We start from the raw sequence: 14,676 nt of genomic DNA on the forward strand, positions 1-14,676 counted from the left end.
TTAATCATAATCCTCTAATGCCACCCAATAGCTCCGCTGGGAATTGTCACTAAAACTGCTAATTTGTTTGTAATCATTTTGGCGGTGTCCTATCAAGTTCCATTGATAGCCGTTGATGGTGGACCAGGTCGGGACGGAGGGGTATTGACACTCTATACATTAGTAATGATCTAGTAGATGTAATAAGACACGCGCAGTGCATCTCCAAGGTAGTACAATTGCTCTGCACCATATTCACATCATTACCTTGGATTAAATACGATTTTCTGTGAATTCAACACTTGTGGTAACCATGGTCAAGGTTCTTCTAACCGGTATGGAGCAGCCCCTCAGGACATCACCAGAAAGAAGGTCTGACTTTTTTTCCTCAAGGGGGTAGCGGCTTCATTGCTGCTCATATCATCGATTTTCTTCTGAAACGCGGGTAGTTTTCACGGTGTCAAATGTTTACTGGCATCCTTGAAGCAAGCTGACGAGGAAATACAACAGATTCGACACGGTAGTGACAGTGAGGTCGGAAGTAAAGGGCCAAAAGATCCTTGATGCTCACCCCACTGTACCGAAAGAAAAGCTGTCTTATGTCATCGTAAAAGATGTTGCAGCAGAGGGTGCATTTGACGAGGTACACTCCCACTCGCGCTCCCTATACGGATTGCAGCTACTAAGATTAATTTCAACCTAGGCCGTCAAATCAAACCCACCCTTTGAATACGTCCTCCATACAGCATCTCCTTTCCATCATAATGTTTCGGATCCCGTTAAAGACTTCCTAGATCCCGCTATCAAAGGTACAACAGGAATTCTGAAGGCCATTAAGGCCTATGCACCAACAGTGAAAAGAGTCGTAATTACATCTTCATTTGCGTCTATTGTCAACGTGAAAGCCCATGCGAAAGTATACAATGAAGATAGTTGGAACCAAGTAACCTGGGAGGAGGCCCTGGACCCTGCCCAAACGTACAGAGCAAGCAAGGTGTGTTATTCGATCCAATATCATTTTATCCGTCCATGCTAATACCTTGGGGTTTTCTGCCGAAGACATTTGCGGAAAGAGCTGCTTGGGACTTTGTCAAGAAGGAAAAACCAAACTTTGACATTGCAACCATAAACCCGCCCTTGGTCTTGGGGCCTGTCGTCCATTACTTGAACTCCCTGGATGCCATCAACACCTCTAACATGCGGATTAGCGACATGATCCGGGGCAATTTCAAGGACCAGCTACCTCCAACAGTGACTTTCTTGTGGGTCGATGTTCAGGATGTCGCACTGGCTCATGTGAGAGCTATTGAGGTCCCAGAAGCAGGGGGTCAAAGGTTCTTTGTGACCGCCGGCTTTTTTTCAAACAAAGCCATTGCAGACATAATCAGAGAATCCCATCCTGAATTAGAAGACAAAATACCACCAAAGGATGCTCCTAATGACACGCCGGCGGACATTTACGGCTATAATAACAAGAAGTCCATTGAGGTTTTGGGTATTAAGTACCGGTCATTGAAGCAGTCTGTTGACGAGACTGTCAAATCGTTGTTGGCGGTGGGTGCATAGGATACAGCACGGAATTTCATATAGGTAATACATATATATGGAATTTACATGATAGAAGATTCCCTCGCTCCGAACAAATAGACAAGAAATACTAGAAGAAGAATAGAAGCAGGAAACATCTAAGGTCCATCTATAAGAACTTCACTTCGTGTCGCTGTGGGTCCCCGTATCTCCGGGCTTGGCATCCACTTAGTTCGATCTCTTCGCGCAACTTTTCTCTAGAGGAAGATTCACATTTCCGACGCCGCAGTTGCCTTTTGGACGCCATGGCTACCACCAGGCTATCGCCAACAGCAAATTTGCTACGGCGGTCTCGTCTATTTGCCCTTCCGCAGGCATTGACGCCACCTCAAGAACCTCCAACCTCGAGGCCTACCCACGAGTCCGACACGGCGACTCTGCCTCATCCTATCCGAGCGTCCATTGTCACTCCGGCTTCATCTTTGGCAAGAGGAGACTGGGGTCTGAAGCGACCGCTTCCTGCGAAATCGACGTCCAATAAGTCTTCCCGACCGGTGGTCCGAGTGAATGCTCTCGATACATTCGAGCATGTTACCGACTTCGAATCCGCCGCGGATCATACGGTAACCTTGGAAAAATTTCAGGAACTTCACATGCCTATGTCACTCCCCTCAAAAGTCAATTACGCAACTAGCATTGTTCCCCGACATCAGAGCCCCTTCGAATCCCATGTCGACAACACAGATACGAGCAAGGGCCTGCAAGAGCCCGGAGCCAAACAGTTCAGGCATTCTGGTCCTTGGCTTGCGGGACAGACTGAAGCACAGTTTGATGCCTACGTGAAGAAAGTGCGTAACAACAAACCGGAGCTACTGCAGAAGCTTCGTCAGCGCTTTGTTGAGAAGCGGAACGCCGAGCGAAAGAAGCAAGCTCAGGACAACGGGGAGGATTTAGCGTCACTTCAGCCAGTGCAGGTCAGCGAAGAGGAGTTCCAGGAGTATCTAAAATCCCTGCGTGCGGACCCATTCTCCCTCGGCCCTGTGGTTTTCGAGTTATTGGATCTCCCATCTCCCCCCGCTGTGCCGAGTGACCGAATCGGCCACAAGTACTACCAGTCTCCTGGCACCAAGTTATCCTCGGCCGAATACGCTGTGTCCGGGCCCCCCAAGACGCACCCTTCTGCCGGACTGTCGTATACACGCTCGCATGCTTTGGTCTACAATCACCCTATCCATGGGCCTCAGGCTTACCAGCGTCCCGTTGAGGCGCGTATCTTGCGGCCGAAGGGTAAATTCAAGAACAGGACTGCCAAGGCCATTGCGGGTGTTGGAGGTATTGCCGTGGAAGACCTGAACGCCATGACCTTTGTTGAGCAGGGTTCGCCCCCTGGTCTGGCTAATTTCGACGCCTCTATCCCTGGCGGTGCTAAATACTGGGTCACCCCTATCCGCGCTTCGGTTGACTCGGAGGGTCGGATCGGATTGGCATCTTACCGTGCCAGTGCCACTGCCAAAGCTCCCTATCGCATTGAAGACTATAAGAAGCCCGGCTCAACGAGCATTTCCGACGTCGCCCGTGGCGGCCAACGTGCTGTCCCAAGGCTGGATAGGGCTCGTCCTCGAGCACCCCGAACACGGGATTCATCGCACGGATCCACTGAAGATATTGCAAGGAATCTCATGAAAACCCTCAGCTCTTCGTGAGGGGTTTGTCGCCGGCGTAGTTTCCTCTTGTTTCTTTTTCGTTAGTTTTTGCATCATTTTTTTTTTCGGCAGAGTATGTGGTGTATGATTAGATTACTGTACAAATGTTAAGCTCCACCTGTTTTCTTGGATGTTGTGACGTACAATGGGTTTAACTTCTACTGTGTTAACCGGAGTGGAATGTTGGATCAAGATCCCTCGTGGATGGTAATACGCTCTTCGGAGAAATATTACCGGCAGCGTGCGTATCACGTTCTGATCGACATACCAGGGATACTAGTCAAATGCTACTCTTAGATCACAGCTACATAACATACCTAATTACAGTCTGATATCCTTATAAAGCTTTAATTTCAATGGTCATGAAACCCGGGTATCATCCTATAACGCCCAAACTAATGCACTAACAATATCAATTCCGAGCCTTTTTTGTTTTTTTGGTTGTTTGTTCGTTTCCTTTCCCGTTTAATCTCTTTTATGCTCCAAAGTAGTCAGTTATCCTTCGGCATATACCCCTCGATAGAGCCTCCTATGTCATCTCCGGGGCGCATTTGGGGAGCCATAACCTTTTCGACTGTCGCAGTGTCTCTTTCACGAATTCGTACATCCACTCTGCCAGCCTGTAAAGACGAAACAGAGTCACCGCGTTCCATAGCCAATTCATAAGAACGACTTCTATCGTGGACTGAGAGTCTTGACACCTGGTCCGCCATTTCATCTGTCCCGTGCACCTTGTCCATGTGCAGGTTATCAAACTGACCGACCACTTCATTAACGGACGGAGAACTTCTCATTTTTCCCTTACCCCGTCGTTCCATCGCCCTGCCTTCTTCGAGCAGAACGAGATTCTTGCCCCGTGTATTCTCAGCCCTTCTCTCCCAGACCGGTTCCGCCGCCAACTGGACCCTTATATACATAGCCCTTTCAGCGCATTCATCCGAACACCACATTTCCAACTTCTCTCGTGGGACAATGTTCATCTCGCGTCCATGACCGCCCGGCCCACTTCCCCTGGCACCCCATTTTATTCGGTAAGTCCCTTTGGAATCGTCCTTTCGGTGCTCGCGAGGACACAGACTATACCCACACAAGCCTTCGATGTTTCGCTCCAAGATCAGGTTATCATAATCGGACGGTTGAAAGAGAATCAGCGCTGTTTTGAATTTGTGGGCGTCTTCGGCCGACGGAGATGCAGGGTCTGCGGCTGGGGATGGAGGAAACGTAGCGAGCTCAAGTATGCGGTCCAAAATGAGAGCCTCAGTGTCTTTCTGCGCTTGGATTCGATGTGCATGATGCAGGGCAATAGCTAGATGGCGAGGATCAGTGCCTGATTTCCCCTGTGCCTGGACCTTGGGCTGGTGCGACAATTGGGGTTTGGGTGGCGGTTTTGGAGCAGCAGCGGCATGAGCAGAAGGGAGAGAGGTTTTCAGTATCGGCCGGTCTGAGGACGACATGGTTGAAAGAAACGAGATGGATGCAATATCTGATGATTATTCAGGGTGGCAGACTTTTGGAGCTGGATGGAATTCCGGAACAAGATACGACCAGACCAAGTTCTGGTTCTTCTTCCCTTAGAGTCGACCGAAGTGGCTGGTCCGAATAGTTAGAGCCCCCAGATCGAATGAATCGATTGGTTGATTCGCACAGATGCACACTCGTAGACTGAACGAAGGGTACACAGCTAGAGACGATGACAGACAAGAAAAAGGCAGAGAGGACAAGACGAATCGAGATTTCTGTATGTCTTTGTTTGGGCGTGCTTCCTTCAATCTTATTAGCCGCCGATCGGGGGTGGAGAATATGTCCCGCCAAAAGGTGACGACCTCACGATTCCTCCTCTCTTCTCTTTCCCTCTCCCCTTCCCTCCCAGCTGATGTTTTTCCCCATCCTTGGCATTAATCGTATTTCTTTCTTTCCTTTGCCAGACGTAGCATTGGTGCTTCTGAATTCGGTAAGTGCAAGGACTTCATACTGGCCTCCACAGTCCAGCTTCCATCGGTTCCCTCTGACGTACCCAACAACCAAACATCCACCAGGCTGACATATAAACCATCATTCTCACTGTCTAGCATCCCACCAACGCCAACAGCCACATTTTCCCTGTGAGGCACCCTTTGTGCGTGTTTCTGTGCATCAGAACTACGTAACTTGGTGCTTCACGGCGTACGACCTACATTCTGAATTGATTAATTGATTGATATTGACTCCACTCCCGTTGCGATTAGTCGCTGTCTTACTATCCCCCACATCTCCGTGACAGGGCTCCCGGCTTGCCAGATGTCCAGCCCGCCGTTCACGGTCAGAGCGGTCTTCGAGTACTCGTCGAGCCACGATGACGACCTAAACTTTTCGATCGGCCAGGTAATCACCGTTACCGAGGAGGAAGATGCCGAGTGGTACTTCGGTGAATACACAGATGAGTCCGGGTCTAAGATAGAGGGCATCTTTCCCAAGAATTTCGTGGAAAGGTATGATCCTCCAGCTCCTCCACGACCAGCACGTCCAAGCAGGCCAAAAAAAGATGCCGAGCCCAAGGCTGAGCCGGAGCCTGAGCCGGGGCCTGAGCCGAGTCCCGCTGCTATTGAGACTCCTGCAGCGGAACCTCAGTCTCTTCTGGAGCCAGAAGCAGAGCATGTTCCTCCTGCAGCGAGCTTGGTAAATGCATCCGAGCCCCTCAGGTCACCGCCGGCACCTGTGGAAACTCCGGTTAGTGAGGTTCCGTCCCCACCTCAGTTGATGCGGGCGTCAGCTCCGCAACCTCCTCCTCCGACGGCGGCCAGTGAGCTACCCGCGCCTAAGCTTTCTTCAAAACCCCCGCCTCCTGCCATTGTAGAGAAGCCCACAGGGTCCTCCTTCAGGGACCGCATTGCCGCGTTTAACAAGCCCGCGGCGCCCCCGGTTGCACCGTTCAAGCCTGGGGGGTGGAGCTCCCAAAACACTACCTCATTCATCAAGAAGCCGTTTGTTGCACCACCGCCCAGCAAGAATGCCTATGTTCCTCCACCCAAGGAAGCACCCCCGAAGATATATAGAAGGGAGGAGGATCCAGAGGTTCAAGAGCGTATCGCACGGGAAACCCCCGTCTCTGAGAGTCGGCCTGGCCCTAGTGAAAATACTGAAGAAGCAACAGAAGACCAGCCTAAGCCAACAAGCCTGAAAGAGCGTATTGCTCTTCTGCAAAAGCAGCAAATGGAGCAAGCTGCGCGACATGCAGAGGCAGCCCAGAAGAAGGACAAGTCCAAGCGGCCTCCGAAGGGTCGCACCGAATTCCACGAAGAGGCAACAGCCCCAGAGGACCAAGGCGTGGAAATGGCAGAGCCAATTGAGGCTGCACGGGACACCAGCGCTGACACTGTAAAACCCGCTGCTCCCTCGATGCCCCAACCTAACCCCCCCTCCTGCCCCAGCACAAGAGCTGGCAAGCGATACCAATGATGCCGATGACTCCGCTACTGCCGACACTGAGGATGCGGAAGAAACCTCCACAAGCAAAGAGGACTACGATGATCGTGCCCGTGCTGAGTCTCAACGGGCCACCCAACCTCATGATGAGCCAAAATCACCGGAAAGTGTCAAACATGAAGACGCGCGGGAAAATGAGGAAGAGGAGGAAGAAGAAGACGACGAGGAAGAAATAGACCCGGAGGTAAAGCGCAAAATGGAACTTCGCGAGAGAATGGCGAAGATGAGCGGTGGAATGGGTATGATGGGCTTCTTTGGTCCTCCTGGAGGTATGCCTGTTCCCGGCGCAGCCCGCAAGCCAAAGCCGCAAGTGGAACCTGAGAGAAAGAAGACTGGGGACTCTGAAGGCGCTGCGCCTGCTCCGGCACCGCCAGTCCCTATTATGGCCTTGCCTGGGATAAATACCGGCAAACCAGCAGCCGTTGAGAAGGACGAAAATGAAGCTCCGGCCACCCCTTTAACGGAGCAGCATCCTACACATGAAGTTCCTGATGTCGAAGACATAAAGCCGCTTCGACGCACCTCAACTGATAGACCACCTCAAGGTATGGAAGACCATCCCTCTCATCTCTCTCTCTCCTTTGGCCCAACGGATGTTTCAAGAACTAGAAGTTAACATCCATCATGCAGAACGTCCAGCGCCTCCACCTCCACCGATGGAAACACGACCCGTTCCACCTCCCGTTCCATCTCACGTCCCTCAGGATCGCCCTGTGTCCCCTCCCCCTGTGCCAGGCCGTAAGTGCATAAAAAATTGACTTAGGCACATCCTATCTTCCAGCCCTGCTGACTCTGTTTGGCTATAGCTCGCCCCCTCCCTCCCTCAGCTAAGAGCGCTACATTGGCCGATCCCGGTGAAGAACCTGACGATGAACTATCCGTACATGCAAGAAATCTATCTTTAAATGCAGTAGCTGCGGATCAATCTGCCGCTTCCCCGCCAGTACAGGCCCCACCAGTCCCTGGTCATCTTGATACCCGTCGTTCATCAACCTATGATGCTACATCTCCGAAATCACCAACTCATCTTTCGGAAAAGAGACTCAGTCGTCCTCCTCCCCCACCAGTTCCGACAAGTCCACCTATGCCACCGCAAAGTAGGCCGGCCCCTCCCCCTCCTCCTGGCCAAATACGACGCGCCTCGACTTCAGAAAGTCGAACGAGCAACGTTTCACAACCTCGCCAAGCCGGAGATGAAATTGAGGGTGAAGTTACGGAATATGAAGGTGATTATGACACGGACATTGCATCCGGGGCGAAGTTCAAAGATGCGCTAAAGGCTCATGGTCGGGACTCGAGCCTTGATGAGGGTACCGTAACCGATCAACATCAACCTCAGTCTCCAAGCAGCCCCCAGGAAACTCGTCCTCCGCCGCCTCCCCCTCCATCTGCCCCTCGGGCAGTTCCCCCGCCGCCTCCCGCTCAGCCACCGAAAAGTGCTGGCAGGGCCTCCATGGAGACGCCTAGAGCCCCGCCGCCCCCACCACCGCATATGGATTCCCTGCAAGGAGAGGACGATGACGAATATGACCCTTACCGTTATACCGCTCCACAGCATGGGCTACCTCAACCCAGGGCCCCCCCTGTGCCAACAGGACGCCCAGAATTGCCGCCTAGTATTCAACCAGAGCATACTGGGGATGACTCGGATGACTTGTATGATGCGTCTCCGGTGCAAGCACCACCGGAAGTACCACCTCCTGCGCCATCTGGAAAACGTATCTCCATGGCGCCTCCGCCTCCCAGTCACCTACCTGCTGCGCAACCACCCCCTTCACGGAGTAGCCGTGCATCCTTGGATATTCCCAGAGGTCAGCCGAATATCCGGAGGTCGATGGACGTTGCTCGTCCTTCCATAGACCAAGGTTTCATTGCCATGGATGTTGATCTGGCGGAGAGTTCACTATGGTGGAGCCAGCCGTCTACTCCTCCACCCATGTTTCAGAACCGCAAGGACCTGTTTTTTGAGGTTGAGGAGTCCAGCTCGTCGAAACGAGGAGGCAAAACTACAGTCACGAAAGACGTGTATATCTTATTCGTAGATTACTCTCAGACTGTCATCACAGTGAATTACGATGCCCGCAATCCCAGTGATGTATCTCTGGAGCAGCGTCATGAGCCTCCTCCCCTTCAGCCTCGTCAAGACCAACTCGAGAATGCCCACCATCAGATTGGCACTCAGATCGCCAATGCCGTAAGTGCTGTCCAAAACACGACGGTTGCGGATGGAACCCCTTTCGGTCTGGTCCAACATTTGCTCAACCCTATCAAGGAGGCACTGCTCCCCGTTGGTACACGTGCTTACGGTGCCTTGGTTTATTCCAACCTGGCCAACGCGTCCGTGCAACAAAATGACGAGATCCGCGCAGGTGACATCGTGAGCTTCCGTAATGCACGGTTCCAGGGTCATCGCGGCACGATGCATCAGAAATACAGTTCCGAAGTGGGCAAGCCCGATCACGTCGGCATTGTTGTTGACTGGGACGGAACTAAGAAAAAGATCCGAGCATGGGAGCAGGGCAGAGAGAGCAAGAAGGTCAAGGTGGAAAGTTTCAAGCTCAACGACCTTCGCAGTGGCGAGTGTAAGGTCTGGCGAATAATGCCCCGGAGCTGGGTTGGGTGGGAAAATTAGGGATGGAACAGATTAATGCATAATGAACAAGTGTTGGTCTCCTCACATAGTCCGTGATGGCCAGCCGGCGGCGAACGTTTAGTTCGACTGATATGGTTTATTTTTTCTCTCTCAAGTCCATCACTCTTTTTTTTTTAAACCCCCTCGAAAATGCTCACCGGGTCTCGACGTTACGACAATGCAGACGGGCTGAACAGAAGATTAGTAAATGATTTGACTCTGGTATATTTTAATTTCGCATGGTACATGAACTGCAACGGGGCTCACGAGACGCGCTACGTGGGCAAGGCCTTGTCTTCTCTTTTGCTTTGTTATCTGTTCGCGAATAATTTTACATTTCTCGCTGTATGTATCTATTGATGCTTTATTCTTGTTTTATTTTATTTTATTTTTTGCGTCGGCCGTGTAGCGGTATTGTCCTTCGTTTAGATTGTCTTATTTGGCCATACTCAGACCTTCAATGAACCTCCTCCCTTCATGAGCCAGTTTTTTCCATCCCCATACTGTAACCTGTAGTATTCATGGAACAGACTTTGATGCCTCAGGCAACTATAGGCAACAATGTCGGCCCGGTGGCGACTTCCTTTTCGGGCCTTTCTTAATACAGTACCATATCAGGCCAGCGCAACGCCCACCACGCTCTGCTACCCAAATCATCACCAGTCCCCCTCTTAGACTGCAGCTTGCCTGCATCATATTGAATTCAAAATGGGTGGTGATTTGAACTTGAAGAAGTAAGTTTTATCTTGCCCTCTCGATATCACCACCCGTCGGCATACTGACCTCGCACTCGGCATTTAGGTCATGGCATCCGTCCCTGCTCCGCAACCAAGAGCGCGTTTGGGCCGAAGAAAAGCGTGCCCTGGAAGAGCGCAAGCGCATCGATCAGCTCCGTCGGGAACGAGATGAAGAGCGCCAAATCCAGGAACTCCAGCGTCTACATGAAGATTCCGGGAAGGCGCGCCAGCAGAATCGGGTCGACTGGATGTACCAGGCGCCGTCGAGTGCAACGGGCCATTACTCCGAGGAAATGGAAGGGTATCTGCTGGGAAAGCGCCGCATCGATGATATTTTACTGAAGAATGACGAGAGCAAGAAGTTGGAAAAGGGTGCGGAGCTCGGAACCGGCCATGTGCCCCCTGCTCCTACAGTGAACAATGCTCGTGATACAATGACGAAGGTTCTAGCAGATCCGCTACTGGAGATCAGGAAGAGAGAGCAGGCGGCTTATGAGAATATGGTCAAGGAATCAGCGAGACGCGGAGCGATCGACTCGCGAGGGGGCGATCGGGACCGCAGCCATAAGCGCAGGAGATATAACAACGAAGACTCCCGTCGGCACCATCGACATAGGTCACACCGTGATAGGTCCAGATCTTCAGAATGGTCACACCGGAGACACAGGGATGATCGCGACGATCGAGATCGCAGGCACCGGGATCGCAAAAGTGAGAGGGATCGTAAAGAGGACAGGGATGAGAGAGATCATCACTTCGGCAAGCATCACGAGGAGAGGTACGACCGGCGATCGCCTCGTGGTTCCTTCCGCGATCAATCCCCCTCCCCCCAACCCGACTATTGTCATTCCGATCGCCGTCGGGTGGAGGGCAGGGATGCTGGATCTCCCAAAAATTATCAGAACGAAGACCAAAGGGACAAACCACATCGCTACGATGATAGGAAGAATCATAGAAGGCCCAGACACTCGTATCCCCGAAACCGAGTTCCCAACCGCTCTGGGCCCGGAGATTCAGACACGAAAGCAAAGGACTTAGAAGAAGATCGTATGCGAAGACTCGCTGAGATGCAGGACAATGCAAGCGAAATGGAACAGAATCGTCGCCAACGCATTGCCGAAGTCACGGTCGAGGAAGAGAGAAAGCGCGAGAAAGATGAGAAGCAGCGCTCGGAACGAGGTCGTTTCGTGTCAGCGATGCATCGGCAACTCCAGGAAGATACCTTGGACGAGCGAATTCGGCGCAGTCGCGGTGGGTTGTCTCGGGAAGAGGATTGATCTTTTTGATCTACCCGGCTACGGTGCTTTTTTCTTTTTTTTTTTAACTTGTAAGCCTTGCGGTTTCCGTATGATATCCTTCCTTTTCCCCCTTAATTTTCTTTAACAAGTTATCATGTCACAACACACGTTGCACTATGAGATATTTGGTCAGCATATTCCCTCCGTCCATGATGACTACGTTACGTGAATGGAATGAGGATTCAATAGCTAGAAATTAAGAAACGAATAAAACTGATGGTTTCAGTATAAGTAGGTATCACAAATTCCTGCGAAGCGAGGATATCGCTCGAATATAAACCAACAAGGCTCAGAGGAGAAAAAAATTAAAATAAATAAACAATAAAAAAGAAAGAAAGTCTATACAACGCCAAATCATCACAATAATAATAACTCCCCTGTCGCTGCTACACCGGCCAACTGAGGCTGATACACCTGCTGCTGGTTCTGATTGACTACGTACTGCATCTGGGACGCTCCACCACCGCCAACACCACCATCCCCACGACCTCCCAGGTCTAGAGCCGCCATTTGTTGACTGCCGACATTATTGAAGTATACGTCGGCTGCACTCACGGCCGCATTCATGTCACCGGGGGCCTGTACCGATCCATTCACCGGCGAGGTTGGCGAGCTAGAAGAAACGATTGTGGCACCGCCGGTGGTGAAGCTGGTAGTGGTGGCAGGCGTGGCGGGGAATTGCCAGGAACCATTGCCATGATCTTCGGCAGGTCTCTGCAACGCAGGGCTATACTGTAATCGACGAGTGCGCGCCGAGCGGAACACTTGCTGCACCGGTTTCAGGTACACTGTGGCCAGGGTGCCGACGTTCAGACAGAGCTCTTCCAGGGTACGCGAGTCGAGTTTCTCGCTTTCTGCGCTGATCGGTGGCTTCTGGCCCATTACGATCTGTCGCGCGGTGGCGGGATCGGTCGACAGTAGACGCCAGTACATGTATCCTCTGTCTCGGAGGTCCGGGTCGTCGGTCTCCTCGGTGCACCATTTCAGGACTTGTGGGACGAGTTGTTGGCCCTTTGTGGGACGTTGGATGAAGAACTTCACTGTGGCGGTCAGGAGGGCCAGTTGAACCTCGACGGTTTCGTCATGGAATGTGGCGAGGTAGTCTTGGAGAAGGCCGTCCGAATTTTCGATCCGGTCAGCGTATTGTCCGATGATCCATATGATGGCAGCTTTGGCCTCAGGCTCGTCGAGGTCGTCGATGTTTTGGATGACCTGGCCGATGATACTTTCGTACTGGTTGGGGTACTTGCGGAAGATATTCCGAATGACAACTGTGGCTTCCTGTACGATATAAGGGATTTTGGCGTTTACCAGATCGAGAAGCGTATCGATACATTGCCGGGCGGCAGACTCGATCTTGATCGCCAGCTTTCCAATCGCGCGTACAGCCTTGCGTACGAAATGGACATCAATCTCCGTGGCATATCTGGATTCCCGTCAGTTCAATCCGAGTTGGCTTGGAGAGGGAAAGGCATAATAGGGTACCTACTCTCGCAATTCCGCCAGGACAACCGATATGTTCTCCTTCGTGGTCAGCATGAATATGAGCTCAAGTTTGGTCACCTTCACATATATGGGATCATTGTAGTTACAGAAAAACACCCGGATATCGTTGCGTAGAACTTCGGGTCTCTTCTGGAGTATGAGTATGGCATTTCGAAGCGCCAAGTATTGAACTTCGGGCGGCTTCGACAGGAGGGTGACCAGCGGTGGTGATAGCTTTTTCGACAGGGATGTGATATGCCTTTCACCGGCAATGTAGTTCATGAGGTAGAGGATGACACGGATGGAAGTGAGGACAACAGCCGAGTTGGAGTGTGAAAGGCGCGGGGCTATTCGTTCTGCTAGCAAGAGTGCCTCTGCAGAATCTTGTGGAACATATGACATTAGAGCCTCGAGAATGTACGTTTGTCCCCATCTGCATGGCAGTTAGAAATCTGTCACATCGACTATAACTCATAGAGACGTACTCGGAACAATCTGGCAAGATGGAAACCAGTTTCGACGCACTCGTGTAGTCGATCGTTAGAGAGATGGTTTCACTGCGACCCCAAATGTCCACTAAGGAGGCAAGAACACTAGAGACAACCGTCGGATTCTCATCTTTAAGCATTTGATTCAACCGATCGATCAGGTCGGAGCTCTCGACCATCTTCTTATCGTGCTCGTAGAGCTTGGCGACACACAACGCAGCAGTTTTGCGAACGTAGGGGTCCATATCTCCCATCAACCGTTTGACAGGTTGAATAGTTGCCTCGACAAACTCGCGCACATGAATGTAGGAGATGGTCCGAAGCGCCAGTGCGCGTACGAGGGGGTTTGAGTCTTCCATGTCCTATGACACATGAGTTAGGCCATGTCCACCTGGTATAGGGCGGAGAATATTGCCATACATCGACTAAGACCGGCAGCGCCTTCAATGCAATTTCCGGTTTCATTCTTGAATAATTAACCAAGAAGAGGAAGCACCTATTGCCAACTAGCATCAGTGGGCGGCCCCTCAATACGAGCACGCGACGTATCTCGTCGACCTACATCTTTTTTATCTCCAAGCTCGGCAGATTCATGCATCCTATCACATCTGGAAACAAGCCGACCATATCGTTGTTACTCATAGTCATATTCGCGACGATTTTCTTCAGGGCAATCTTCTTGGCCGAATAGTTCTTGTCCTTCTTGCCGCCGCTGTTGAGTTCTTGTCGTAACTCTGCGACCTTGCCCTGTCGAGATCGAGAGAGTGGTAAGCCATAGGAGTTCGTATAAGGAGTTATGCTGAGAAACATGGGAGAGGAAGATGAGGTGGGTGTAGCTAGGTAAATCCTTCAAAAATCGATCGATCGTCTGGATGATTGAGGGTGAAACGTGGCCAACAGGAATCGAATGAGATAAAGCCAGCAGGGTATCACAAGATGCAAGGATGTGAAGGCAGGAAAGGCGGATCACCCGAGGGCCACATAAATCCATAACCAAGGACGTTCCTACAAACATGAGGGGAAAGAGAGAGGAGAAAAAGAGGGGAGGAGGAGGGACGATCGGACTGGAGGAACGTACCCTAGCGAAGAGCTTCGCATCTCCCCCGCTGGAACTCATGATGGGCGCTCCGACAACCGAAAACGATGGATTCGCTGCTCTAGAGGATTAACGTCTTCCCAAATGCAGGTTGGCTTTTCTTGGAGTGTGCGATCACATGGAAGGGTGTCTCGCGGAGGGACGAATAAGAAAAGCAGCTGGAATAGCTTCGAAGGACGATTTTCTTAGCTACGACGCTCCATGCAGGCCCTGGTCCACTGGGATGGTCAACGGGCGCAATTGCAAATGCAAGGGATGCCGCGGACAAA

General features: G+C 51.5%; 6 protein-coding genes across 6 annotated transcripts; 4 read left to right on the forward strand and 2 right to left on the reverse strand.

Annotated features, from left to right (window-relative positions):
- Window positions 1-292: 292 nt before the first annotated feature.
- GRE2 (SDR family oxidoreductase) lies at window positions 293-1,545 on the forward strand (the record flags this gene model as incomplete). The annotated part of the gene is made up of 5 exons (XM_033567910.1): window positions 293-314; window positions 373-424; window positions 490-622; window positions 683-973; window positions 1,039-1,545. The coding sequence occupies 5 exons, from the start codon at window positions 293-295 to the stop codon at window positions 1,543-1,545; spliced, it is 1,005 nt and encodes a 334-aa protein (XP_033429905.1).
- A 266-nt stretch (window positions 1,546-1,811) lies between these two features.
- On the forward strand, window positions 1,812-3,209 carry ATNIH1004_003232 (mitochondrial 37S ribosomal protein bS1m; the record flags this gene model as incomplete). Its single annotated transcript, XM_033567911.1, has 1 exon — window positions 1,812-3,209. The coding sequence occupies one exon, from the start codon at window positions 1,812-1,814 to the stop codon at window positions 3,207-3,209; it is 1,398 nt and encodes a 465-aa protein (XP_033429906.1).
- Window positions 3,210-3,700: 491 nt separating this feature from the next.
- On the reverse strand, window positions 3,701-4,663 carry ATNIH1004_003233 (Rtr1/RPAP2 family protein phosphatase; the record flags this gene model as incomplete). Its single annotated transcript, XM_033567912.1, has 1 exon — window positions 3,701-4,663. The coding sequence occupies one exon, from the start codon at window positions 4,661-4,663 to the stop codon at window positions 3,701-3,703; it is 963 nt and encodes a 320-aa protein (XP_033429907.1).
- Window positions 4,664-5,486: 823 nt separating this feature from the next.
- Window positions 5,487-9,303, forward strand: ATNIH1004_003234 (SH3 domain protein; the record flags this gene model as incomplete). The annotated part of the gene is made up of 4 exons (XM_033567913.1): window positions 5,487-6,563; window positions 6,625-7,216; window positions 7,302-7,409; window positions 7,478-9,303. The coding sequence occupies 4 exons, from the start codon at window positions 5,487-5,489 to the stop codon at window positions 9,301-9,303; spliced, it is 3,603 nt and encodes a 1,200-aa protein (XP_033429908.1).
- A 708-nt stretch (window positions 9,304-10,011) lies between these two features.
- Window positions 10,012-11,317, forward strand: cwc25 (U2-type spliceosomal complex subunit CWC25; the record flags this gene model as incomplete). Its single annotated transcript, XM_033567914.1, has 2 exons — window positions 10,012-10,037; window positions 10,105-11,317. The coding sequence occupies 2 exons, from the start codon at window positions 10,012-10,014 to the stop codon at window positions 11,315-11,317; spliced, it is 1,239 nt and encodes a 412-aa protein (XP_033429909.1).
- Window positions 11,318-11,695: 378 nt separating this feature from the next.
- On the reverse strand, window positions 11,696-14,428 carry ATNIH1004_003236 (putative AP-2 adaptor complex subunit beta; the record flags this gene model as incomplete). Its single annotated transcript, XM_033567915.1, has 6 exons — window positions 11,696-12,764; window positions 12,828-13,256; window positions 13,309-13,673; window positions 13,732-13,807; window positions 13,874-14,058; window positions 14,390-14,428. 6 exons carry the CDS (start codon window positions 14,426-14,428, stop codon window positions 11,696-11,698), a joined length of 2,163 nt encoding a protein of 720 aa, XP_033429910.1.
- Between the last annotated feature and the right edge of the window lie 248 nt (window positions 14,429-14,676).

The sequence above is a fragment of the Aspergillus tanneri genome, assembly GCF_003426965.1.
Source record: "Aspergillus tanneri strain NIH1004 chromosome Unknown AapTan_1_pilon_pilon_pilon, whole genome shotgun sequence".
Taxonomy (NCBI): domain Eukaryota; kingdom Fungi; phylum Ascomycota; class Eurotiomycetes; order Eurotiales; family Aspergillaceae; genus Aspergillus; species Aspergillus tanneri.